Genomic DNA, 24,790 nt, shown 5'->3' with positions numbered 1-24,790 from the left:
TGCCTATTCCTGGAGCTTGCCTGTTTACCTTTTATTCAATTATGTATGAATTGAATATATATTCAATATATTTATTCAAATATACATATGCTTATTATATATCTATATATCTATGTCTATATCTATATCTATATCTATATCTATATCTATATCTATATCTATATATTGCCATCTGTCATGGCAACCCTCCATTTCAGCCAAAGCAGCCCCTCACCATCCCCTAGTCAGACCATGCCCATTCCTACTTTTGTTGGTGACTTTGCCCACTTGAAATTCCTTTATTTCACTCTGCTGGTGGAAGTCCCGTGAGCCTTCAAAAGCCAACTCGAGTTCATCTTTCTTCACAAAGCCTTCCCCGAATACTGTAATACTCCTGGACCTAGTCCTTCTGTGAGATTGTCACCATTTCTTAGGGTCTGCAGTGACGCATTCCCCTCCCCTGATCACAAAAATATGCTAAACAGTTTGTTAAAAGGCAGCTCCTCAAGAGAGAAATATCAAGGTCATGGATCAGAGCAGAGATATGTAAGGCTTCCTGGTCTATCAGACTTGAGTAAAACCTGACTGGATGTATTAACTGCTAAGGAGAAACATGTCTGTCTTCTGGAGGGTTGGTCAGTAGTAAAAGCATAGAAATGGTGAGGAAGAGACCAACATGGGCAGTGCCCACCTAGCCTTGCCTAAGAGTAGAGATGGCACCTCAGGCAGCAGATGAGAGTCAGGCCCACCAGCCGGGCTGTGCCCGCGGGGCAGATGGATGGATCTAGCTACCTCCGTCCTTTCCATGAAACACTGGATTCAGCTAATTACTTTTCTTCCACTTCTCTTCTCACCAAATAGCCTTCTGGTTATACTTCAGTGTGCCACAGAGGCCTGTCTCCACAGGAGGTAATGCCCAATCATGTGGACACAGATGCCCTATCTGTGGAATGGATGTTTTCCTTATTGTCAAGTCATGACCTGACATTCTGATTTTGATCAGTCCTGTGACATTGGTAAGGTGATATTGCCTCCATGCAGAAAGAAGTGCGTTCTCTCTTGATGAGATCAGAGTCTGATTTCTCAGCCTAAGAGCCTAGGAACTAGCGTGGGGTCAACTTACCATGACCTCTGGGAAGAGAAATCATTGGCCATTGTCCAGTCAGTACTCTGCATCTTGAGGTGGCCTGCAGCCTTTTGCTTTTGGGAAGTTCTATAAACTCCTATTGCTGTTTTAAATTCCTATGTGGTTTAACCTTGTGTTTATATTTTTTTATGTGGTTTCATTATTTCCTCTCCCTACTTAGATGATACACTTTTTGAGGTCAGAGACCATGCAGTTTTTTTCCTGTAGTGGACAATAATGATGTTCAAAGGAAGAGATGAGGCATTGTGTCAATTTCACAATGAGGAATAATGCAACCTAATATTTATGTGAAGTAGCCTACAGAGTCCAGCAATAGACAGATCCGTGGATGACTAGGACTTTTGAAATGTTACCTTTTAGAGGCGCCTGGGTGGCTCAGTTGGTTAAGCGTCCTACTTTGGCTCAGGTCATAATTTCATGGTTCAGGAGTTCGAGCCCTGTGTTGGGCTCTGTGCTGACAGCTCAGAACCTGGAGCCTGCTCTGGATTCTGTGTGTGTGTGTGTGTGTGTGTGTCTCTCTCTCTTTGCCCCTCTCTCACTCTTTCTCTCTCTCTCTGTCGCTCTCAAAAATAAATAAACATTGAAATGTTACCTTTTAGTATTCAAATCAGTGGAAGAAAATAAATAAATGGTAATAGAACAACTGCTTAATTATTTGGGAGGAAAATAACAACAGATCCCTATTTCTCACCTTAAAAAAACATATTTCAGTACATGTAAAAAAAGAGAAACAAGAACCCCTCAAAGTACTAGAAGAAAATAGAATCAATACTTTTATAATCTTGTGGTGAGAAAAAGCTTTGTGACCTGATACCACATGCAGAAACATTTGATAGATTTGATCGTCTTGTCTGATTTCTGCTTGGAATAAACCAGACATCTGATTTAATCCCCACAGTCCTGTGAGGATGATATCACCATCCTTCTTTCCTACATAGAAGGGGATCAGCTTAAAGCCCCTGTGGCAAAACCCAAAGCAGAACCCAGCTGTGCCTGCAGTCAGCCTGTGCTCCTATCCCACTGTTCCGTCTCCTTCACGATAAAAACACTGACAAATATTTGAAACATTGAAATTCAGTGAAAGCCCTTGAAAGGATTAATATATTTCATATGAAGAGAGTTTTATAAATCAACAGGAAGAGGACAAACAATCCAGGGGATCAAGGGGGCAAGGACTACGATGAACAGGAGGTGTGGACAGTCCGTCACCATATCTGCCTCATGGCTTATGGGACATGGGTCTTGTTAACAAGGCCTTTTCGCCTCATGGTATAAAAATAGTCTCTGATATTTTCTTCTGTACTCTTATAATATTTGTTGTGATTTATTTATTTTTAATCCGTATGGAATCTGTCTGGTGTTTTGGTACGGTCAAGGTAGGGGATCTAACTTTTTTCCCTTGCATAAAGATCCAGTTACTTTAAAATCTTTTATTGAATGGTTCATTCTTTCTTCATGGGTCTAAAATACTATTTTTATCTGGACTCTATTCTATCAACCTGGTTTTCTTTTCCTGTATCAGTATCACGCTACATACTTAACTGCAGTTGCTCTGTAAGAACGTATTTTAATGTCTGCTCCGTGATCTTCTTTTTCATCCATTTTGTAGCTATGCTTGCACATTTTCTCTACCAAATTACCAAATGTCAGCTGGCCAGTTTTTGTTTAAAAAACTGTCTTGGGATTTGAATGGGATTGCCTCGAATTTGTAGGTTAATTTGAAGGGAACTGACATCTTTACACTATTCTAGGAAAATAGTGTCTCACATCACGTATTCGTTTCTTCTTAATGTCCTTCAGAAGAGCTTTAGTGTTTTCATCGCATAGGTCTTACCCACTCTTTGCTAAGTTTATTCCTAGGTACTTTATGCCTTTTTATTGATAATTGTAAATGGGATAATTCTTCCGTTTTTTGATTAATTATTTATGGAACATAGGAAAGTCATTGAGGTTTACATGTTGATCTCTTGATTTTATATATATCTAGCCATCTTGCTGAATTCTCATATTTCTTCCAATAAAATTTTAATTGATTCTCTTGGGCCTTTTAGTTTGTCTGTAATTTCGTATGCAAATACGTCTTAGTTCTTCCTTTCCACGACTCCATTTTTTTTTTCCCCAGTGCATCAGTTAGGACCTCCTCAACACCAATGAATAGCAGCAGTGATAACAGACATCCTACTCTTGTCCTTGACTTTAAAACAGTGCTGCTGTTTAGGTTTCTGGTAGACACTTTTCTTTTCCTCCTCCCAAGAATTTTTATTAGGAATTATCTGTTGAATGTTACCTGAGGCAGTCAGTAAAATGTATTACCAGCTGCACACGAGTTAGGTGTTATTGAAGAGTCAAAGGACTATTAAACAAATTCCTGTCCTAGGAAAAGTTATCTCACTGGGTAGATAAGACCTAAAATGCAAAGGAATGAATAAAGATTTGGAGGGAATGGTTATTGTGATGGGTAACTGTGATCATGCTTTCTTCCAAAACAGATTTATTCTCATAGAACAGCAGCCAAGGAAGGTAAAGAAGGAGGCTCAAGGTAAATATTAGTCTGGCAATCGTTAAAGTAGAATTTTAGAACTAGATTTTCAAACTCATCTATTTCAATCCCCTTGTTTTACAGCCAGGAAATCACCAAAGGCAGAAAGAATACATATTTGGCCTAATGCTTTGCCTGGATCCAGCAAAGTTAGCTGCCCAGCCAAACCCGAGTTAGAATGGGACTGGCACAGAGCACCTGCTCACTAGACCTTGAAAGAAAGATCGTGGGGGGACGGGGGTGGAAATGTTCAGACCCGTTCCCGCTGGCGGTGGGCATCAGGCCTGGCCACAGACCTTCTCAGAGGCTCTGGAGAAGGGATAGGGAGGGCCAAAAGTCGTGGGGTGAAGGGGCTAGTCTTCAAGCATGATGGAAGGCAGAATACATGAGTCCCTCCCGTAAAGTGGGGGGAAAACTTCCTTCTTCCTCCTTCTGGTTTTCGAGGCCCCGCTCTCCATTCCCTTTATCCAGACCCAATAGAATTTGAACTGGGAGAGACCTTAGATAATCATTTATCTCTTCCTTTTATAATAATGAGATGGAGAAGGAGAAAAGGAAGATGTCTTGCCGGACGGTTGTATCACTAGTACCACTAGAACCAGAAAGAAGATGGTTCCTTTCCAGTTGGGCACGTCTCTGACTACACTGTTCTTGGGCTGTGAACTGCATTTCATGTCACAACTCAGTGCACACATACCGTATAGACATAAGTACCTTCTAAAACAAACTTACCATACACTCTGGTTCTTTCTGTTCTGTTTTTTTTAAGTTTATTATTTATTTGGGGGGGAGGGTGGAGCAGAGAGAGAGAGAGAGAGAGAGAGAGAGAGAGAGAATCCCAAGCAGGTTCTACACTATCAGCACAGAGCCAGACACAGGGCTCAATGTCACAATCTGTGAGATCATCACTTGAGGCAAAATCAAGACTTGGGCTGCTCACCTGACTGAGCCACCCAGGTACCCCCTTTTCCGTTTGTATTCAAAAAGAGTATTTTGTGTTTTAGCGCTAGCCGTGTGTTTTCAGGTGATTTCACGACTCACTCACTCATCTGCCTGCAGTGTGAAAGTCAGTGAGCTAGATAACTGCTGGTTGGACTCAGGCATTCACTCGGTGCGATTCATCTTGTAAGGTAAAGCAGCTAGGAAAATAGAAACACCTCCCCACCCGCCAGCAAATGATGCCTGTGAGGCTAAGCCTGGCGGGGACTGATGTAAAATGCTTCTGGAGAGAGTTAGGTGCTTCTGCCGTGTGGTCACCCAGTTTGTTGACTGCACAAGGGCACTTGGCCAAGGGCCAGAAGGTGAGCAGGGTGAAAACCCTGCCTATACTTCATGTCAAGTTACATACAAAGGTCTCCCAGGGACACTGTGGGGCCATTATGGACAGACACAGGAAAATTCTGAAAGCCCAGCATGTATGGAATTATTTCTGAGATCCCAGGTCTGTGTTGATTTTGCTTGCTAATAAGACTGGAGAAATACATTGTGAGAGGCACGGAAAATGGTACGAATCACTAATTGTCTGTGTGTGTGTTTCCTTCAAGGGGCTTCTTTGGATCTCTGGTGCGTAAGAGATGCTCAGAGGAAAGTGACAATCAGGTAAATCTGAGGAGGATAAAGTACCGTGGCTGGAGAAGGCAGGGGAAACAGACCTAACGTTGTCCTTTCTGTTCTCTAGGAGGGCTTTTTCTGGAGAAGGCGGCCACTTTGGCTTAGGGACATGTACAGACCTCTCAATGCCACACGCAAGAAAAACATGGCACAGAAGCTACACGACAAGGATTCTTCTGATGAAGATGAGATTTTCAACATGGAACTAGGGTACGTGATTGGGGAAGATTTTCTCTAAAATGAGGAAATTATGAAGAGTTGAATTGTTCCTTTCGAGAGTCAAAGCCTTGGCATTCTTCTCCTTTTCCCAGGGAGGCTGGCAAAGCCACAGCAGAGAAGACTCGGACCACAGATTCCACTACTGAAGAGCTGGGTGACGAGAGTGAGACAGCATGTGAGATTGTCACAGAGTGAACGCCGTCCTGCCTCAGGCCACCTACAAAGTTTACTTTCCGATACTGGCTTCTCAGCATTGCTTATAAAATACTTGTTTTTCTCATATTAAAATGTATAAATCCATAACCAATTCTAGCCACGTGGTAAGGAATTAAAACGTAAACAGTTAAATATTTATCTACAGACAACAGGGGCCACAGGCGAGAGAAGCAGGACTGAAGCCAGAGTCCCTCGTGGTAGCCAGTATTTCCACAAGACACAGTATGGGCAAAGTAGGGTGAATGGGGCGTCTTTCCGTCATTTCCCTGATACGGTCAGTCTCTGGAAACTAGAAAACGTATCTTCAAGGGGCTTAGACTATTAAGTTAATTAACAGCTTATTCTGGTGCTCTCTCCCCTGGCTCACCAAATACCAGTTATTCACAACGCGCTTGACCCCCTGCCCATAGAGGATCATCTCTCTCTGGCCCCTCTGTAAGGTCTTTGGGGTTGCCAGACTATTTGGATCGCTGAGCCGACCTCCACTGTAGGGCTGAGGCCTGCCTTTCTTCCAAGAGCTCAAACTCAGACACAAAATGTGTAGTTGGAAGTAGGGTGTTCCTCAACCTTACAAGCTAGTAGATAATTCCCATTGGGCTTCTTTGTTTTCTTTAAAAAAAAAAAAAAAGTCCCCACCCTCAGAGAGCTAGCAGGGAGATGCTGGAGGGTTAGAGTAAAGAATGTGTGAGAGCAGTAATTACCCAGGACTGCCCTGCTCAGGCCTTTATTTCAGAAAACTTATTGGTGGGGGCACTTACTGTTCACCTGTACCCCACTAGCCTCTGCTGACCCCACCGAGGGTCGGATGCGTGCGGCTGGGCTCTCTCCAGTTCAGCCCAGCACCACACCTACCACTGCTTTCCTACCCAGCTCAGATCAGGGCTGCACGATTCCAAGAGATAATGCAGCACAACGTGCAGAAGACGCAAACATCCCTCCACTTCTGCAGAGGAGGGCGTTAACCAGTCACATTTAGGATGTTGGGAGGAGTCGGGGTGCCTGGGTGGCTCAGTCCACTGAGCATCCGACTTTGGCTCAGGTCATGACCTCATGGTGTGGGAGTTGGAGCCCTGCATTGGGCTCTCTGCTGTCAGCACAGAGCCCACTTCAGATCCTCTGTCTCCCTTTCTCTCTGTCCCTCCCCCCAGCTCACACACTGTCTCTCAAAAATAGATAAACGTTAAAAATAATGAAGTCATCTATACTTTCTGAGTACATGAATGACAGATTTTAGAAAAAGGACGTCAGAGTCAAAATACAGTAGTGAATAAAAGACATCCTGAATTAACAAGGTGTGATAATCTCTTTTCTTAATGTCTGTTTATTTTGAAAGAGAGCAAGGGGGGAGGGGCAGAGAGAGAGGGAGAGAAAGAGTCCCAAGCGGGCTCCGTGCTCCGTGTGGAACCGGATGCGAGGGACTCGATCTTACGACCGTGAGATCACAGCCGGATGCTTAACCGACTGAGCCGCCCAGGCGCCCCCGACAGTCTCTTTAAATGCCCCCAAATAAATGCTGGTGGCTTAGCGATAGGTGATGGAATATGGCAGCAACCGCTGGCCACCAACAGAGTCCCCCGAGGGGACAGTAGGACTGGGGCACGGCCCAGCAGGTTTGGCAGGGTTGGTAGGAACGGTTCCGAGCGGGGTGATTGGCCCATCAGTGCCTCTTCGGCTTTATTAGTTTGCTGCTGCTGGGCAAGGACACCTGTTCTCCTGGTGCCTGCTCCCGTTCCCCCAGCGTTTTAGTGAGAACGGCCACCAAGTGTCTGTCTCTGTGTGGTGACTTCAGTGAGCCAACAAATAAGTGTGTTGAAAGCACAAGACTAGAGAGTAACAGTAATCGGAAGCGGCAGCAGCACCTACTTTACTACTTGCTTACTTGGTGTCAAGGCCTGGGTTGGGCGTTTTGCAGCCTTAATTTAGCCCAACAGTCCGTGAAAACATACTTTATCATCCCCATCTGGCAGATAAGGGGACAGGGCTTAAAGGATGTAGGTACCCTGTTCAGGTGCCCAAGGCCGCAAGTCCAAAACTGCCAGGTAGGGGTTTAATCCAGGCCTGTTAACTCCAAAGCCTGCTGACGGTTATACTGCCCTGCTGCAGGGTGCAGGGCTACAGAGACGTCTAAGCCATGGTCACCATCAAAGAATCAATAATTACAACGATGAGGATGGTGGCCGCTCCTGTTTGGTGAGCACCTGCTTTGAGCCAGGCGCAGTACTAGGCCCTTTAGTCACTCTTAGGTCACAAGGGCAGAAACTCCTCATACCAGCTCAAACTCCTTCATGAGCTGGGTGGAGCGGGGGCCGGTGGTGACTTTTTGAAGAAGAGAGGTGGACACAGAGACAGAGCTGACGAGAAACCAGGAAGACCCATCTGGGCATAGTTGGGCTTCCCGAAGTGTGGGCCGGGATTCCAGGCAACTCCATTCTCCTATTTTGGAATATTTCCATTAGCTCAAATGTGGTTCATAAAGTGAAGCTTAGAAAATGTTGTTTCTATAACACGACCTCAAATTTGCACAGTACGTATCAGTCTCAACTGCTACCTTGCCGTATTTCTTTTAATTTTTTTAATGTTTATTTTTGAGAGAGAGGGAGAGAGAGAGACAGAGCGTGCGGGCAGAGAGAGAGGGAGACACAGAATCTGAAGCAGGCTCCAGGCTCTGAGCTGTCAGCACAGAGCCCAATGCGGGGCCCGGAGCCATGAATGGTGAGACCATGACCTGAGCCAAAGTCAGACGCTCAACCAACTGAGCCACCCAGGCGCCCCATTCCTCAAAAGTTTTGAGGCAAAATTTCGGGAATAGCTTGGGCACTTCTGCCCCTGGGTCTTTTGTGAGATTCTCAAGATACCACAGGGCTGCAGTCATCTGAAGGCTCGACTGAGTCGGAAGGGTCCACTTCCAAGGTGGTTCACTCACTTAACATGGCTGTCAAGGGGGTTGGAGGGAGGCCTCAGATCCCTGCCATATGAGCCTGCCCACATGCTGTTTGACTGAGTGTCCTCACAGCATGATGGCTGGGTGCCTCCAGAGTGAGTGATCTGAGACAGAAATGACAGAAGGTATCCTTCCTATGACCTCACCTCAGACGGCACAGAGCAGCATTTAGCAGTGACTTAGTCACTAAATCCAGTTCACCTTCAAGGGGTGGGAATTTAGACCCCACCTTTTAAAGAGAGAAGAGTCGGGGTGCCTGGGTGGCTCAGTCGGTTAAGCGTCTGGCTTCAACTCAGGTCACGATCTCGCGGTCCATGAGTTCAAGCCCTGCATCGGGCTCTGGGCTGATGGCTCAGAGCCTGGAGCCTGCTTCAGATTCTGTGTTTCCCTCTCTCTCTGCCCCTCCCCCGTTCATGCTCTGTCTCTGGCTCAAAAATAAATAAACGTTAAAAAAAAATAAAAATAAAGAGAGAAGAGTCAAAGAATTTGTGAACATATTTTATTCTATTTTTTTATTTTTTTCCAGCACTCATTCAGTAGATCTTTATTTTTTTTCAATATATGAAATTTATTGTCAAATTGGTTTCCATACAACACCCAGTGCTTATCCCAAAAGGTGCCCTCCTCAATACCCATCCCCCACCCTCCCCTCCCTCCCACCCCCCATCAACCCTCAGTTTTGTGAACATATTTTAAAACTACCATAGCCAGGAAAACAAACCATTCTAGATATTTCAAACACACACACACACACACACACACACACACACACACAAAGGTCATACAAGCAATTGGTGCTCACCACTGGTGGGGCTCGCGGTGGTGAAGGTCAGGGCCAGGGGGGAATCGCACCACTAGCTCTCAGGTTACTTTACCACAGTTGCTTTCCATAGATTCAAAGTTGCTGCTGCCACTCGGTCAGGAAACTTCGGGAAGCCACTGCCGGGGTCACTACAGCCCCATGGCCCCAAGCCTGACTGGTGGGGAGTATGGACTCCAACATTCAGCCTGCATGTCTGCTGCTACAGAGGAGAAAAGCATGGCTTCCACCTCCTTCCACCTCCGCCTTCCAAATTTCACACAGGTACGCTTTATCGGCAGAATTCTGCTGTCGAGGGAATCTGTGAACGATGGTTCGTGGGTTTCCAGGACCTGCAAAGAAGGGGCTAGAAATGGGTGTCAAGAGCCAACCAACATTATCCAGCAAACCCCTCCTGATGGGTGGGTGTTCAAAGGCTTTGTAAAAGGGGGGTGGTGTCCACGTGGAGTAACCTGGTGGTCGTGTTTCTAAGTCAGAAACCCTGAAAGGTGTCATTCTAGCTGGGCAGCAGGTGAGGCGCTGGATGCTGACGACATACACTCATCCCCAGAGGTGACTGGAGAAGCGCCTGGAGTTGATTCTTAGTTTCATCTCCGGAACGTTCTCACTGGAATTAAAGCTGGATGGACTATTGGCAATGCAGTATCTGAGAAAACATAGCCCCCATTCAAAAGGGCTGCCAGAGAAAAGATCTCCACAGGGAAACACGATTTCTCAAAATACAGCCTTTGGACCTCTATACGCAAACATCCCTGGGATGCTTACTTAAAAAGCTGATCCTGAAAATAATTTAATTTCAAAGGCTGTTGGGGCACCTGGGTGGTTCAGTCAGTTGAGCGACCGACTTCGGCTCAGGTCATGATCTCACGGTTCTTGGGTTTGAGCCCCACGTCGGGCTCTGTGCTGACAGCGCGGAGCCTGGAGCCCGCTTTGGAGTCTGTGTCTAACTCGCTCTCTGCCCCTCCCCCACCCCCCTGCTTGCACCCTGCCTCTCTCTCAAAAATAAATATTAAAAAAAAAAAAATTAAAAGGCTGATCCTGCACACCTCCCCTGATGAAAATAAACAAAAGCAGACACTACTTAAAGTAATCCAGACAGATTTCAGTCAGTAACATAGTATTGCAGTGCCGTAGGGGAAAGGGTTCATCGTGAGCAGGCACCCGACTGGGATTATTACAGAGGTGATGGGGTATTTCACAGGGAGAATGAGGGACTAGGGAAGGGAATGAGTGGGGGGCTCTATAATCAGAAGTGAAAGATGACAAAAAGCAGGAAGGGACGCTGGCCCATATGAGACCCATCTGGCTTTGCTGACACTTCTCAAAGTTAAGCTCCTGCCCTCTCACAGAAGCTGGGAGACAGGGGCCCGATCTTCAGGCGTTGGCTGGACTCAGCAGCCAATCCTTTAGACAGCCGGGAGTTTGGCAGGCAGGCACTTTAAGGGAGGCTAGGGTCCTACTAGGGATGCGGCCACGAGCTGCCAGCAACCACGTCCGTGTTTGTTCAAGTCTTCACAGGCCAAGCAAGGTTGAATCAAGAAGAGGGCTCGGAGGAGCCTGGCGAGCATTTGGAGAAAGAATCTGTCACCCTCCGAACCCACATGCCCACCCCTCCTGAGCCCATCCCCCAAACAGAGGGACCACTTTGACAGGCCTTTTTATGCTCACCAAACTACTGAAGTAGGACAAGGCGGACGGGGAGGTGGGGGAAGCAGAGGTTCTCCGGCTTCTTCAGGGCTGGAGGTCGGCAGGGATTTGGGGGTGGGAGACGAAGGGCAGAGCAGATTGAGGAGGACCAGGAGGCTCAACTGGATTCTTAACCTGGGAGTCCCGACTGGTCATGCTGGCCGGCTCCTGCCCCCACGGAGGTCAGGGCCTCTCAGTCCTGAGGACCACCAGGCACGACCAGCTCTGGCTCCTGTGGTCCTGGTGGGGGTATGTTGTTGAGACCTGGGGGATGGCGTGGAGCACCAGCTGGGGGGCGGGAGCACACTCATTCAAGAAGAAGAAAAGTCCCGAGGCCCAGAGCAGAGGCAGGAATGGTGCTTAGGCTGCGTGTGTTTCCAGGGCAGGGCAGCGGCAGAGAGCGGCCTGGCGCCACACTGTGGAGGAAATGAAGATTTCAACAGTACAAAGGCCTCGTCTGGACGAGGGCTACACCCCAGGGTGGTAGAGCAGGAAAACAGAAGGAGCCTGGCTCCCTGACATAAGAGCCACCGAACCAGCCCCAGATCCAGTACTTAACCGGATTATCATAGGAGAGATCAAGAAGCTGCTTCTTAAAAAAATTTGTTTTCAATGTTTACTTATTTTTGAGAGACAGAGACAGAGCATGAGCAGGGGAGGGGCAGAGAGAGAGGGAGACACAGAATGTGAAGCAGGCTCCAGGCTCTGAGGCGTCCGCACACATCCCGACATGGGGCTCGAACCCATGAACGGCAAGATCGTGACCTGAGCCAAAGTCAGACACCTGACCGACTGAGCCACCCGGGTGCCCCCAAGAAGCTGTTTTTTTAATTTAACCCACTGTTGGGGCACCTGGATGGCTCAGTCGGTTAGGTGTCCGACTTCAGCTCAGGTCAGGATCTCACCGTTCGTGGGTTCAAGCCCCACATCGGGCTCTGTGCTGACGGCTCGGAGCCTGGAGCCCGCTTCAGACTCTGTGTCTCCCTCTGCCCTTCCCCCACTCAATCTCTGTCTCTGTCTCAAAAATAAATAAACATTTAAAAACAAAGGAATTAAAGGGCGCCTGGGTGGCTCAGTCGGTTAAGCATCCAACTTCAGCTCAGGTCACGATCTCGGGGTTCGTGAGTTTGAGTCCCACATCGGGTTCTGTGCTGTCAGCCTGTCAGCGCAGAGCCCGCTTTGGATCCTCTGCCCCACTCTCTCTGCCCCTCCCCCGCTTGCACTCTCCCCCCCGCCCCCCGAAAAAAAGGATTAAAAAAAAAGAATTTTAAAAAATCACTTAACCCACTGTTGTGTTGGGTCTCTACTGCAGCAGCTGAACCTGTACGTAACCTGATAACGGAGGGAATCCATGTATCTGTTATCTTTTGCCACAACAGTGCTAACTAATAGACCATCCTCAAAACTCAGGAGGCTGGGAAACCGATTCTCACGGGTTGGCCGTTACCGCTGTACTTTAATGCCCTGCTGGCTGGATCGGCGCTGCTTCTCACTGCTGGTCTTTTCTCCCTGTGTTGCTGCCGGGACCCAGGCTGAAGAGGCAGCGGCTACCCAAGAGAAGCGTAAGAGAGCAAGCAAAAGAGCCATCGGGCCTCTTCGAGCCTAAGCACGGAACCAGCCCCAAGCCCCGAGCCCCAAGCCAGGGGATGGGAAAGTACACTGTGGCCACGAGCAGACACAGCAGGAGCGGGGATGCGGGGAGGGCCCATAATTCTCTCTCCCAGAATGTGACAGAGTCCTGGGTCGGAGGCTACAACACGGTGGCCCTGCTCTTCTAGGCGTCACCTACGAATGGCGCAGAGTGAAAGACAGCGTCCGTCCATGTGAAGACTCAACCGCAGTTCTCTATTAGGTCAGGAGCCCTGACAAGACAAGAATCACATCTCCTTCCTCTTCCCAACGCCTAGGGCCAGGCCCTGCCCTCAGGGCTGACTCAGGGAGATTACTGGGTGAATCTGAGACCATCTCTTCCCTCTCTGCGTAGGATTCCTTATGTGATACAGACTGACCTCCTAAAGGTCAGCACACAGTGCTAGGGGTTTGCCCGCAAAGCTGCAAAGGGACTGTGCCACTGGGAACTGAGATGTGTACCTAGGTCTGTCTACACCGCATCCTGGATCCACTGCCTGCCAGAGGGACCTCCAGAAGAAAGGACTTCTACAAGTTAAATATCGCAGACTTCACACTCCAAAGGAGAACCGTTTGAAGAGAGCCATGGTTAACCCTGAGGAATGCCACCATCACCACAGAATTCCAGGCACCGGGCATGTGGGTAGAAAGCATATTTTAGGGCAGTGACTCACGGTAAGTCGTTTCCTCCAGTCCCTAAAACGGACTATTCAATGTCAAGCTGTCTCAGGCTCAGGCTGATAACAGGGCAGCCATAGGGGACCTAGCGGGAGCTGCGTTGTCACGGTCCAAGTCTGTACGCACCGCTTGTATAACCTGCCCAAGTTCACAAAGACAGGATATCAGTCGCCGCTCTTTATGCTCCAAGTGAAAGAAATCCAACTAAAATATGCTTAAGCCAAAAATGTCATACGGTGTATCGGCTCACATAACCGGGAAGCCTAAGATCTTCAAGCTGGCCGCATCTAGCGCTCAAACGTCATTCTCTCCCCAACTATCCCTCAGTTGTGCTTTCCTCCATGATGGCTTCAGCCTTCAGGATGGATGCCCCAAGACTGCAAAGATAGTCGTTAGTAACTCCAACTCTCCACTGAGGTTGAGCAAGCCTCATAAAGGAAAGCCAGTCTTCAAAAAGCCTCTGATTGGTCTGCTTGGACCCTGTATCTGGCAGGAGGAGACCCTGATTGGCCAGCCATGGTCACGTGCACCTGCAAGGTGGGCCTTAAACCAGTACTTAAGTCTCTGCTAGGGCACAGGAACTGAATAGAAAGTCAAGAGAGGGGGTTGTCTCACGGCAAGTTGAGGGGGCGAGGTGACAAATGGAAGACCAGACACTGAGGCTAGATTGAACTAACCCTAAGCCTAAACTTTGAACAGGCTTTCACACGTTCATAGATGCTATTGTGAGTAAAACACAAATTCACTTAAGAGCAGGAGTGCCTTCATAGTAACTTTTGGTCTTTCTGTATTTTTGGTCCCAATTAATAGATATCGAAAGGATACCTACGATCACGGGCAGGTCCGAAGACCATTCTATTTTTTAATATTAGAAAGGGATTCTTAACTGCAGATTAAGAGAGACAGTAAAGAAAGCAAGAAGAGAAGGGAGCCAGGAAAAGCCCAGCCCAGGAAGCAGCGAAGGAAGGTTCCAGGACAGCAGCGTACGACAGGTCAAGGAGGTAGCCAAGGGAAACGGCACTAACTGTCATGCCGGAGCACTGGAGCGGAGTGGAGGAGTGATCGTGGCGGGCAGCACAGAAAGAGAAGGAGAAGAAATTAAACCCCGGGGGGTCAGGGGACAGAAACGAGTGCCATCGGACTACATGAGTAAGCTCTGCGGTGAACAATGCTTACCTAGTCACAATTCTGCAACCACTATCAATCATGGGGCAAGAGTGACAAAACTGAACCCCAAGAATGGAATGGGTGGGGGGTGTTAAAGACCTAACTCCTTGCCTGTGTTGCTAGGAAGTCCACAGACAGTGTCTAAAATGGATGAATCAGAGCACCTGGGTGGCTCAGTCGGTTGAGCGTCTGACGTCAGCTCAGGTCACGATTTCACGGTTCGTGGGTTCGAGCCCCGCATCGGACTTTGTGTTGACAGCGCAGAGCCTGCTTGGGATTCTCTCTCTCCTTCTCTCTCTTTCAAAAAAAAAAAAAAAAAACATTAGAAAAATCTTTTAAATGGAAGAATTAAGAGCGAGAAACACAAGATAGGTGGAGATAAGCACCAGAAGATCCAGCGAGAGGTAAGGAGGACCGAGGACTGGCGAGCTGGCCCAGGAGGGTGGGGATGGCCGAGGCAAGAAGCTGCTGCGGGTCATTCTGTTTCCTCCCCATTTCATTTCGTACTATTTGAACTGTAAACTATGTGTGATAACATTTGGGAGGCTTAAAGAGTCCATTCTTTTGTCAACGGCACCTCAAAGCTGTATTTGTGTCCAACTTTATTGAGCTAGAATTGACACATAATTTTTACGAACCCTTTAAATCCATTTTTTAAAGAGAGTGGGAAGAACCAGCTTCCTGCAACAGAAGCCATGAGAACATTACCTATTCCGGTTTCAAAAGAAATGGTGGCATTAGTTCTGCTTAGATGATTTCGGTCAGAGACCAAGTAAGGATACATCTGGGGTTCAAACAAGAGAGGCTCTCACTCCAGTGCTCAAAGACCAGTTAGAAAACGGAGATCTGACTGGACTGGGTAGGTACGAATTAGCCAAAACTGTAACAATAATAATAATAATAATAATACTAATATAGCTAGTTATCCTCAAGTGCTTACTTCAGACCAGAAACCGTCCTGAGGATATTATCTTATTTAATCCTCATGGCAACTGATATTTTCCCCAATTTACAGATGAGGAACTGAGGCTCAGATAGTTTGGGGAACTTCCCGGAAGTCACACACTCTGGCCCCTCTGCCTGAGGCGGAGGGGCCTCAGCGTGTTGTGATTTACTTCTCTTTTCTAACCACCAATCAAACTTAGAAGTTTCTATCTCTGGTGCCATCTCGAGGGGCCTATGAAAACCACTGACTGTGGCAGTGGTCTCAGGCCCACACTTGCTGGGTTGTGCTGGGCCCTGCGCTGTCTTAGGGAAGGCCTAGAAAACAGTATGGGGTAGAGCCGGTATTCAAACCTAAGCATTCCCGGCTCCAAAGCCCACTTGCTCGGCCACTGATTTATGCTAGTTCTCCAGCTAGAATCAGAGCTGGGTGAGGATGCCACCTGTAGTAATTATGAGTTGTATGGCCTTGGGCCCCCAAGTTCCTTAACCTCTCTTAAGCCTGTTTTATCATCTATGCCATGGGGATAACAATGGTGCTCACCTTCAGGGTGGCTGCTAAGGATAAATCAAAATTCCTATCTGGCAAATAGGAGCCTCTATTTTCCACACCTGTTAAATGCCTTGCCCTTCAGCTCCTAGGTTAAGGAGAGATTCTCACATTTTCTCACCCTTCAGATCCACGGGTGGTAGGGCAAGAGACAGAAAAGGTTTGGGTCAAGGCTAAATTCTTGGACCTCATCCCAGAGTGACTCTCCAGGGCAGGGGCGGGGTTCAGCAATCTACACCTTAGACCCCCGAGAAATTCAGATGCCTGCAGTCCTCCTGCCTGGCTTTGAATGACTATGCGTAGTGCTTGAAATCTGACAGACCAGTGCCTTTGTGAGCGTCTGAGCCCTTCCTGCACTGGCCTCCAGCTGTGTCTGTGCCTCCTCCCTTTCCCCATTGCCCAATCTGTCTTTATCTCCCCCTTCCATTCTAAGCCCCCTCCCCTTACTCTGGCCTTACTTCCTAGCTTCCTCTCCACCTCTCCGTGCACCCTCCCCTGAGCTCAGTCTGCATTCCTACCCACCAGCCGTTTCTCTACCAGTCTCTTCGCCGGCATTGCCCTTTCCTGTGTCCACCCGGAAGGCTCAGATAAAAGTTGCTTCCGCCAGGATAACCTTCAAGGCCTCTTCTCTGTGGGCACCATGGCACTTTGCACGTACCTTTATTATTGCTCAAATAACAGGGTAATGGGAGATTTTTTTTTTCCGGCCTCAGATTACCTGGTGGACTCGTGGCCCACGAATGGTGGAAATGTGCGCCAGAGTAAGATGCAGAGAGGAGGACAAGCCCGTAGACTTTGCAGAGGGGCCGAGAGGCCTGAGAAGTAAGAGAAGACCAGGAGACAGGGGCTCCTGAAAAGATAGATAAGAGATTACCATGCGGGGTTCCCACAGCTTTTGCAGACAGCGGCTGCGCAAAAATTCATTGGAAGAACTGAGGAATGTTGCTGGCTCCATCTGGGGGAGGGCATGCTTGTATCAAGACACTGATGCTCTTGATGTGCTATAATTATAACCAGAAACACTATCCTTTTGCCCAGGAAACTGGATTTCCCAGTAAATTCCTTACTTTCCAACTTGTTTAACGCTAAGATAATGCTTTGCTTCTGTGTTCTTATTTCTTTATCTTTAACATTTATTTACTTTTGAGAGGGAGAGCACAAGCGAGGGAGGGGCAGAGAGAGAGAGAGAGAGAGAGAGAGAGAGAGAATCCCAAGCAGGCTCTGCACGGTCAGCGCAGAGCCCAATGCAGGGCTGGAACTCACAACTGTGAGATTGTGACCTGAGCCGAAGTCAGACACTTAACCGACCGAGCCAGCCAGGCATCCCTCCGTGTCCTTATTTCTAACTTTCCGTTCAACTGTTAACCATACTAAATGTACTCAGATTCATCTAGTCTAAAATCGAGGAGAGGTGGTTCTCACGCCTAGAGAGAGAATTATTGAAGAGGCAGCCCGCACACACTCAGGTGCCACATCTCCAACAGCTGGTTTTATAAATGGAAACAGGCACTGGGACCCCTTCTTCTCCCCTTCCCAGAAAGGCTGATGGAGAGCCTGGCCCAGATCAGTGGAGCTTTCTCCCAAGAAGTGTCCCGTTCCCAGACCAGCCCTGTAGACACCCCCAAAGTCCCCCTGGACCTGCAGGTAGCAGTACCTCTCCACCCCAGTACTCACCCCACACTCAGGCCCTAAGATCCCATTTGACCTAAGCCTGCAGGTATGAAGTGTCCAAAGCACAGGACATCTGTCCCCACCCCCACCAACACACACTCTTGACCTTTTGTTCTGAGTCCATGTGAAAGAGAAATGTCAACTCTACCAAGTAAAGGAAACAAACAACTTCCTGGCTAGATGAGAATAACCAGAACCTTAAGCTTCATGCCTGGGGGCTGACGGGTACCTAAAGGTGCTCCCTTGGTGATAGGGGTGATCAAAACCTGTATGCTTTTCCTGAGAACCACCAGGCGGGAAGCACCACCTGCACTGATGCCCTCAGGGAGGCAAAACTAGGGTAGACGTTATTGGTCCGATTTTACAAGTGGGAACCTTCCGGGCAGGAGGCCAACAGACAGCCTCAACGGTGGATAGTGCTGTGCCCAGGCAAGGTCATGAACCCAGAAGGCGGCCGGGATCTAGTGAGACGCAGACACTGCTGGGGGCGGGCAGTAGGACACGTTCCGCCCGACACCGGTGGGCTAGCCTGGTGGCCTCGCCTCTTCGTGCGCATCTCGGGTCGCAGAGTCCCCAGCCGCCCAGATCACTCACCTGCTCTGGGGCTGGTAACTTGGGCTTTCCCGAGCGCTGGCCCCGCCCCGAGGCTCCGCCGGCCCCGCGAATGGCTCCGCGGTCCGGGGACGGGGGCCGGACACCGAACCAACGTGATGGCGTCAGGCGCCGCGAGCGCCGTTTCCTGTTGTCCCTGGCCGGGAGGCCGCAGCGCCTGGTCGGAGGCTTAGGGGCTGCAGTGGCCAGGAGTGCCCCGCGCCCCCTCCCCGCTCCCTCTGGTGAGTTAGGGGTCAGAGGGCGAGGAGGGTGAGAAGGGGACGGCGGGGCCGAGACGAGAACGGGCGATGGGTCACCAGCCCTGTCCGTGATTGCAAACCCTTGGTCGCTTTGAAACTGTCCCGCTTCAGACAGAGCCTTTTCCCTTCCCGGCCTGAGCCCCGCACCCTACCCCACTCGGACCCGAGCCTTCAGCCCAAACAGCCAGTGCTGACCCGTCCCCTTCCTCTTCTCCACCCGTGACCCGAGCCCAGCCCTTACCCTCACCCCTTCACCACTGGTCTTGCGTAAGTGCAGCCACACTCGACCCCACGGTAGCCCACTTCCAACCCCTAGGACAGCCACTTCCCTCCGCCTCCCTCTAACGCATCTCCTTCTCACCCCTCAACCCCTTTGGCAATCCCAGTGCTCCACGCAAACCTCCTCGAGCCCCCCCCCCTCCCCCTCCCCGTCTTTCTGGCTTACCCCTTTTCAGGCTCAGCTTTCTTATCCCAGCCCCCCTGCTCAGCCCCCCAAGGTCTGCTCAGCCAAAACACCCACCTCCCCCCACTCATTTCATACCTACCACTACAGTAGATGCCCTATTGCGCTTACCCCCCTCTTCTTGATAACTCTGATCTCAGCCCTATCTCAAGTCTTGTATGTATCTTCTTGTCCTCACCCACTCAGCCCCTAACTTCCCAGCCCACCACATACTTTCTTTCCATCCCCAGCCAGCCTGAGGACACTTCATTCCTGAGTCTTTGCTAAACCACCCCCCAACTCTTGCTGCCCTAGTTCCCGCCACCCCTACCCAATCTTGTTAGATTGACGTCTTCCTATCCCCATTTCAACTCTTCATCCCAGCTCTGTGCCCATTCTTCCCTTGATGTGGTCCCCGTTTGATCTGAGAACCTAGTGCAGTCCCCTGCCAACCCCACCTGCTTTCTCAGAGCCAGGCACTTGCCGAACACCTCAACTGAGGCAGGGCCTCAGATGGTAAGTAAGTGTGGAGGAGTAGAGATCCTTCTCCCGTGGGTCAAGTGCTTTTCCTGGATGTCAGGTCCCCTGTACCTGTCCTTAAGGATTGTGTTCCTGGCATCCATATTACATTACTCGCGTTGGCTGCTGGAATGGTAGGTATCATCCAAATACCTGGAAGGTGAGGGATAGCTACTCATTCAGCTGGGGCAGTGGAAGCTTATCACTTCCTTTTGGGTGATGATCTGGAGAAACTCAAGGGGTTCCACTGTGTGGGGTTGGCTGTGGTCACAGAATCATGTCCATGTGTATTGCCCTGCCGCTCAGAAAGGACCCTCACCCAGTGCTCCTCCTGGCCAGAACTGGTTGTAGATTAGTCCCGCTACCGAATGTGCCAGAGGTGACGTTACATGTTGTGAAGAGTAGAGATGAGTGGATCCTGGGGACGCCGAGGCCTCCGTGGAGGCTGTTGAATTGCTTCCTCTTTTTGCAGGTGCTGGATCATTGAGTTTTGACCATTTTGATTACCCATGAACACAGAGAGTCAAGTTATCTCCGAGTAGCTAGACATTCTTGAGGCACGCAGGCTCCATGGTTAACATTTATAATCTCCTGGGATTTGGGGGTGCACATCCCCTCTAAGTTCTGGCGACCAAACTCCAAAGGATTGGCCATTTGACAGCCATTGTAAAGGACCCCAAAGAAGACCCCTTGTCTTTGCTTGCATTTATAGTCTCATGCCTTTGAGAATTGGATGTCCTTTTACCTTCAATAGCCCCTACCGTTAAGGTGTGATCTCTGAAGGGTTTCAGCCTGTTGGCAGCTTGGTGTAATGGAAGGAGTTCCACAGTGACCCCGCCACTGAGAAGTTGTATACCTCAACTTCTTACAGTCTGAAACGGTCTGAGCCTTTTTATTTTACTCATCTGTTCATTCAGCAAGTATTTTGTGAGCACCACTGTGTGCCGTGCACTGTTTGAAGCATTAGAAATACAATGGTGAATGAGTCAGGCAAAGGTCCTGCTTTCATTCACTCAGAGTTTGGTCCTTGCCAGAATCTTAAGGGATCTGGGACCAGAATATGGGAGAGATGGGTGTTGTTGGATGGAAGGAGGGAGGGAGGAAAGAAAGATACCCAGTGTTCCTAGACCTCACATTTCTGGCCTCACCCACTAGCCTTTGGACTGGGAATCACGAGCTAGAAGTTGCTTGCCCTCCAGCTGATATTCGGTTGCTTTGTCGCCCTACCCCCCACCCCCCCCCCCCCCACACACACCCATCCCACCCCCCACAGGGCTCTTGTCTAGAAATCCAACTTTCTTCAGGTAGAAGGAGGTGCTGTTTACTCAGCACTCACATGTCTGAAGTGTCAGCTGTCTTTCTGAATCAGAAGATAACTTTGTCATTTGTTTCCAACTGAAAACCCTGACTCATCACCTGGTACAGCAGCTGGAGGGCTTAAACACCGGCCTGTTGTCGTGCATAGCCAGGTGCAGGATCGGAGTCAGGCCGTAGAGACGAGGCTGTCGCGGATGGCGGGGAAGTCTCTAAGAAGAAGAGGTTGCTGTTTACTGATGAACGGAGTGTTTCGAAAGTGGTGAAGCCAGGTTATCCATTTCTTCTTTTAATGTAAGTCTCATCTGAGTCCTTCTCCTCTTTTCGTTCTTCCTTAGTCTCTGGAGGAAGTGAAATTGGATGTTTACAGAAGGCCAGGCAGTATCACGAAGAGAATCAACCCCAACGATTCCTTCCTGTGTGTTGGAACATTTGAGGAGGGACAGCTCGGAAACCTGGCTGCCATGGAAAGGACCTGTGGTCAGCTAGTTGGGGCCACAGATCTGATGGGCAAGATTGTTTCTTGTCAGTGTTAGGCCTTCTTTGATAAGGTGGAGCTTCTGAAGAGTCTGTGAATAATAAGTTTGCCTGAAACTCTTTGAACCAAGGACCTGGGACAGTGTGAACTGGCGAAAGGCACAGAGCTTGGAATGAGAAAATTCTGTCCCTCACCTGAGGCATGTTTCTACTGAGCCTCAGTTTTCTCTTCTGTGAATGAGGGATACTCATCCTTCTCTCACAGGATTGTTTTAAGAATTAAATGAGGATAGAGAATGAGGTCCTGTGCCAGAGTGAACCAATACAGAGGGGCAGAGGTAGACGAAGGGTGGCTTAAGAGTTTCCTAAAGGCACACGGCACTCACCTTTTCTGCTCAACTGTATCAGGGATGTTTGAACTCTCTACTTGCTCTCTTTATTCTGGGTCTCCTGAAGACCCACCCCTCTGTCGTTTGCTTCTTGGTGTCAGTGAAGACAGTTCTGAGGATAGAAAGTGAAACCAGTCCCATAGCATGGTAGATGGGGGTCTGGCTCACCCAAGGAGCCTGCTGGAGTGCTGACCTAGCAGTCAGGAGACCCAGAGGCCAGAGATCTCACATCGTAGATGGTCGTGGTCCTGCCTCTGAGCCATTTCCTGCCTTCCTGAGGCGTTCTGGAACCGACAGGCCTATGTAGGGAGCTTTGGCTTCCTGCAAGGAAAGATGTGCCCGGAACTTTGGCACAGCCCGGAACGTCTCAGTTCTGTGTTGTGAATTGTCAAGTGGCAATTCTTCTAGGTTTCTCCGCACTGTTGTCCTTTGGTGACGTTCCTGACACTGTTTTAGGTCACAGTTGTCTCTTGTCTGGCCCTGCTCTGACCTCAGTGTCAGTTTACTTTGTTTTTTCAGCAGACCCTGACTTGGCCAGAGCACCCACTTAATGATAAGCCTCCCTCCCTCCAGTGAATATTATATTCAGTGAATTAGTTGATGAGGCCTCAATGGTCCTCCTCTTCAGATTGCTGAGGCCCAAGGCTTGAGGCCGGCTGAGGGAAGGGCAGTTTTAGGGCTTGAGGCTCTGTCTAGAAGGGCAGGCCCCCGGAATTGCCAAAGGGGATTGGATGCCAGGGTCTCAAAGCCAGAGAGCCTGAACTTGGCCTGCAGGGCTGCGTAGGGTAGCCTGGAAGAAACCCAGCCTCTAGGATCAGGCACGGTTTCAGGACCGACTCTGTAGTACGTCCCCTTCTCCCGGTCCCCTGGTGGCCAGAGCATGGAGCTGGTCTCCAGCGAAGGGTCCTGAGGATTCCCAGTGGGTAGGAGCTGGGAAAGTGGTGGAGGGAGAGACAGTCTGATGGGCTGTGGCCAGGGGCTAGTGTTCCTCCTGTCAGTCTGTTGTGCGCTGACCAGAGCTGGTTTCGTGGGGGCCGTCCTCCACACACCTATCTGCCTTTGCATGTCCTTACTTAGGAAGGTCGGCGCTGGGTCCTGTTCACCCTCTGCCGGATCCAGAGGCCAGGGCTTGAATCAGAGCGTCTTTCATCATTTAGGGCCACCCTGCCGTTCTCCATGCCTCACTGTTCGCCTGTAAACCTTTCCTGCCAGACTCAACCCTGATGCTCCCTTGCATCCCGCCACCTGGGCCCCCAGCTGAAGAGCCCTCCTCCCAAGACTTCCCTGCCCCCTCCCCAGCCACCCCTTAGCCCTGGCTCACACCCGCCTCTTCCAGAAGGGTGGATGTCATCCTGGCCGAAGGTGGTAGAGCCCGCCACTGATCAGCCCTGGGATCTTGGGAAGTTCCTTGACCTGGGTCAGCTTTGATTTCATATCTGTTAGATCTGGAGAATAAAAGAGCTCTCCTAGGGTGGTGACAAGGAATGAATGAAGCAATGTGTGTAAACAGTACAAAATCCGTTCAGCATGCCTCCATTTGATAACTTCTTTGGGCCATAGGTTTTTGAGAACAGAGACAGCGATGACCTATTTTTTGGTGTCCCTCCATGCTCGGCAGCGTGGTCACTAGAGATCTGTTTAGATGGGAATGTGCCTGCCCAATCCTGGTCCGTCCGAGTGGCTGGGGCGGTCCAGGCGAGCCAACAGCCACCCCCCGAGGCTCAGGTTGAGGCCCCCCCCGCCCCCCACCTAAGCCACCCCCGGGGGGGTTGGGGGGGAAGCCAGTGCCCTGAGGGATTTACCTGTGTACTGACTTCAGGTAGTTGAGGGGACTCATTCAGACAGTGGCCTTTGCCTAGAAGGCTTGGCCACATCCAACCGGGGTAATAGATACCATTTACCCTTAGTACCGTTAGGCCCTGTGCTGGGCGTTTTCCACATTCATAACCTCCATTCGAGACGTCTGCCGTGGTGCCCCACCCAGCATGCCTAAGTGGTTAGTGGCAAATCGAGATTCGAACCCGTGTTGTTTCCCTTTAGGCGTGTCCCTGTGCTGCTCTGGCTGGACCCTCGTGCCTGGAGGGGAAGCAGCTATGTAGCAAGAGGCCCTCCCTTTGGAAACTTCCCTCAGTTGTGCTTGTCCCTGCCGAGCTGGCAGACATCGGGCTGGCACAGGAGTCAGAGGCTCCGAACGTGAATTGTGAGCCCCTGCTTCCTGGTCCACGTGGGCTCTTGGCACCTCCGGCGGCAGCATCCCCCTCGCACCCTTAGTTCTGTATCCAAATCAGCCCTTCATTCCCTGCTTTTTTGTGCCAGCGTTTGGTGTGGCATACAGAGGCCTCTCCATGCCCTGATTACGGTGGACCCACCCATGGCACATAGGATTCCCCACCTCCTGAGATCCGAGCCCTCAGATTTCTTCTCTTCCCTTGTTTCCTTCCTTAAAATCCACTCTTGGCTTTTACTTTTGAATTCAGAGGCCTTTGCATTGCAGTTTGAGGAAGATGGGCTGACCCGCTGCCTGCTGCGGGGAGGGGGAGAATTGGCTGGGGGTGGTGAGCTGGAACCTGCTCATCTGGCCGCCGCCGTCTGTCTCTGCAGGTGTCATGTGATTCTCCGAGGGAGCTGCAGTGTGAGCGGAAATGCTCTCGGTGGTGGAGAATGGACTGGACCCCCGGGCTGCCATCCCGGTAGGCAGTCGGAGAGGCTCAAGGGTGGGGAAGGGGGCACGGGACAGCCATGTCATTGGTTTTCCTCACTTTGAAATGAATGAGTACTGTCTGGAAAGCAAGGCCTCGGGTGAGAAAGAGTTATAGCAGAAGCAGGCTCTGAGGAGATCCTGCCCTTTCTAGAACATCTTATTGGTGATAGAATGGGAATTGATAAAAAACAACGGATTTTAATACGGGCTGCCTGAAGACCAAGGATTTCTCAAAGGAAGTCATACATATGGGGCGCCTGGGTGGTTCACACGGTTAAGCGTCATGATCGTAAGCGGCTCAT

The 24,790-nt window shown here is 49.7% G+C and overlaps 1 protein-coding gene and 1 long non-coding RNA gene across 7 annotated transcripts in view; one reads left to right on the top strand and one right to left on the bottom strand.

Annotated features, from left to right (window-relative positions):
• Positions 1-5,798, top strand: part of LOC131497272 (RAD52 motif-containing protein 1-like) — a 58,630-nt gene extending 52,832 nt beyond the window's left edge. For 4 of the 6 annotated variants that reach the window (XM_058703446.1, XM_058703445.1, XM_058703441.1 and 1 more), the window contains 4 exons: positions 3,616-3,665; positions 5,210-5,264; positions 5,344-5,486; positions 5,588-5,798. In XM_058703446.1, coding sequence (XP_058559429.1) covers positions 3,616-3,665; positions 5,210-5,264; positions 5,344-5,486; positions 5,588-5,690 — 351 coding nt within the window. In that variant the 3' untranslated portion in view covers positions 5,691-5,798. Of the gene's footprint in view, positions 1-840; positions 2,033-3,615; positions 4,409-5,209; positions 5,265-5,343; positions 5,487-5,587 lie in introns of those variants that run through there. The other 2 variants (XM_058703442.1, XM_058703440.1) reach the window with 2 other exon arrangements.
• Positions 5,799-7,639: 1,841 nt separating this feature from the next.
• Positions 7,640-22,389, bottom strand: LOC131497284 (uncharacterized). The gene is made up of 7 exons (XR_009254867.1): positions 21,785-22,389; positions 21,024-21,262; positions 13,250-14,929; positions 11,141-11,574; positions 9,925-11,029; positions 9,455-9,804; positions 7,640-8,756 (listed from the first exon to the last, which is right to left on the bottom strand). It is a non-coding gene; the product is annotated as an uncharacterized LOC131497284 (long non-coding RNA).
• Between the last annotated feature and the right edge of the window lie 2,401 nt (positions 22,390-24,790).

Source organism: Neofelis nebulosa, chromosome 16, assembly GCF_028018385.1.
Source record: "Neofelis nebulosa isolate mNeoNeb1 chromosome 16, mNeoNeb1.pri, whole genome shotgun sequence".
NCBI classification, from domain to species: Eukaryota; Metazoa; Chordata; class Mammalia; order Carnivora; family Felidae; genus Neofelis; species Neofelis nebulosa.
This window is presented reverse-complemented; position numbering and strand designations above follow the sequence as displayed.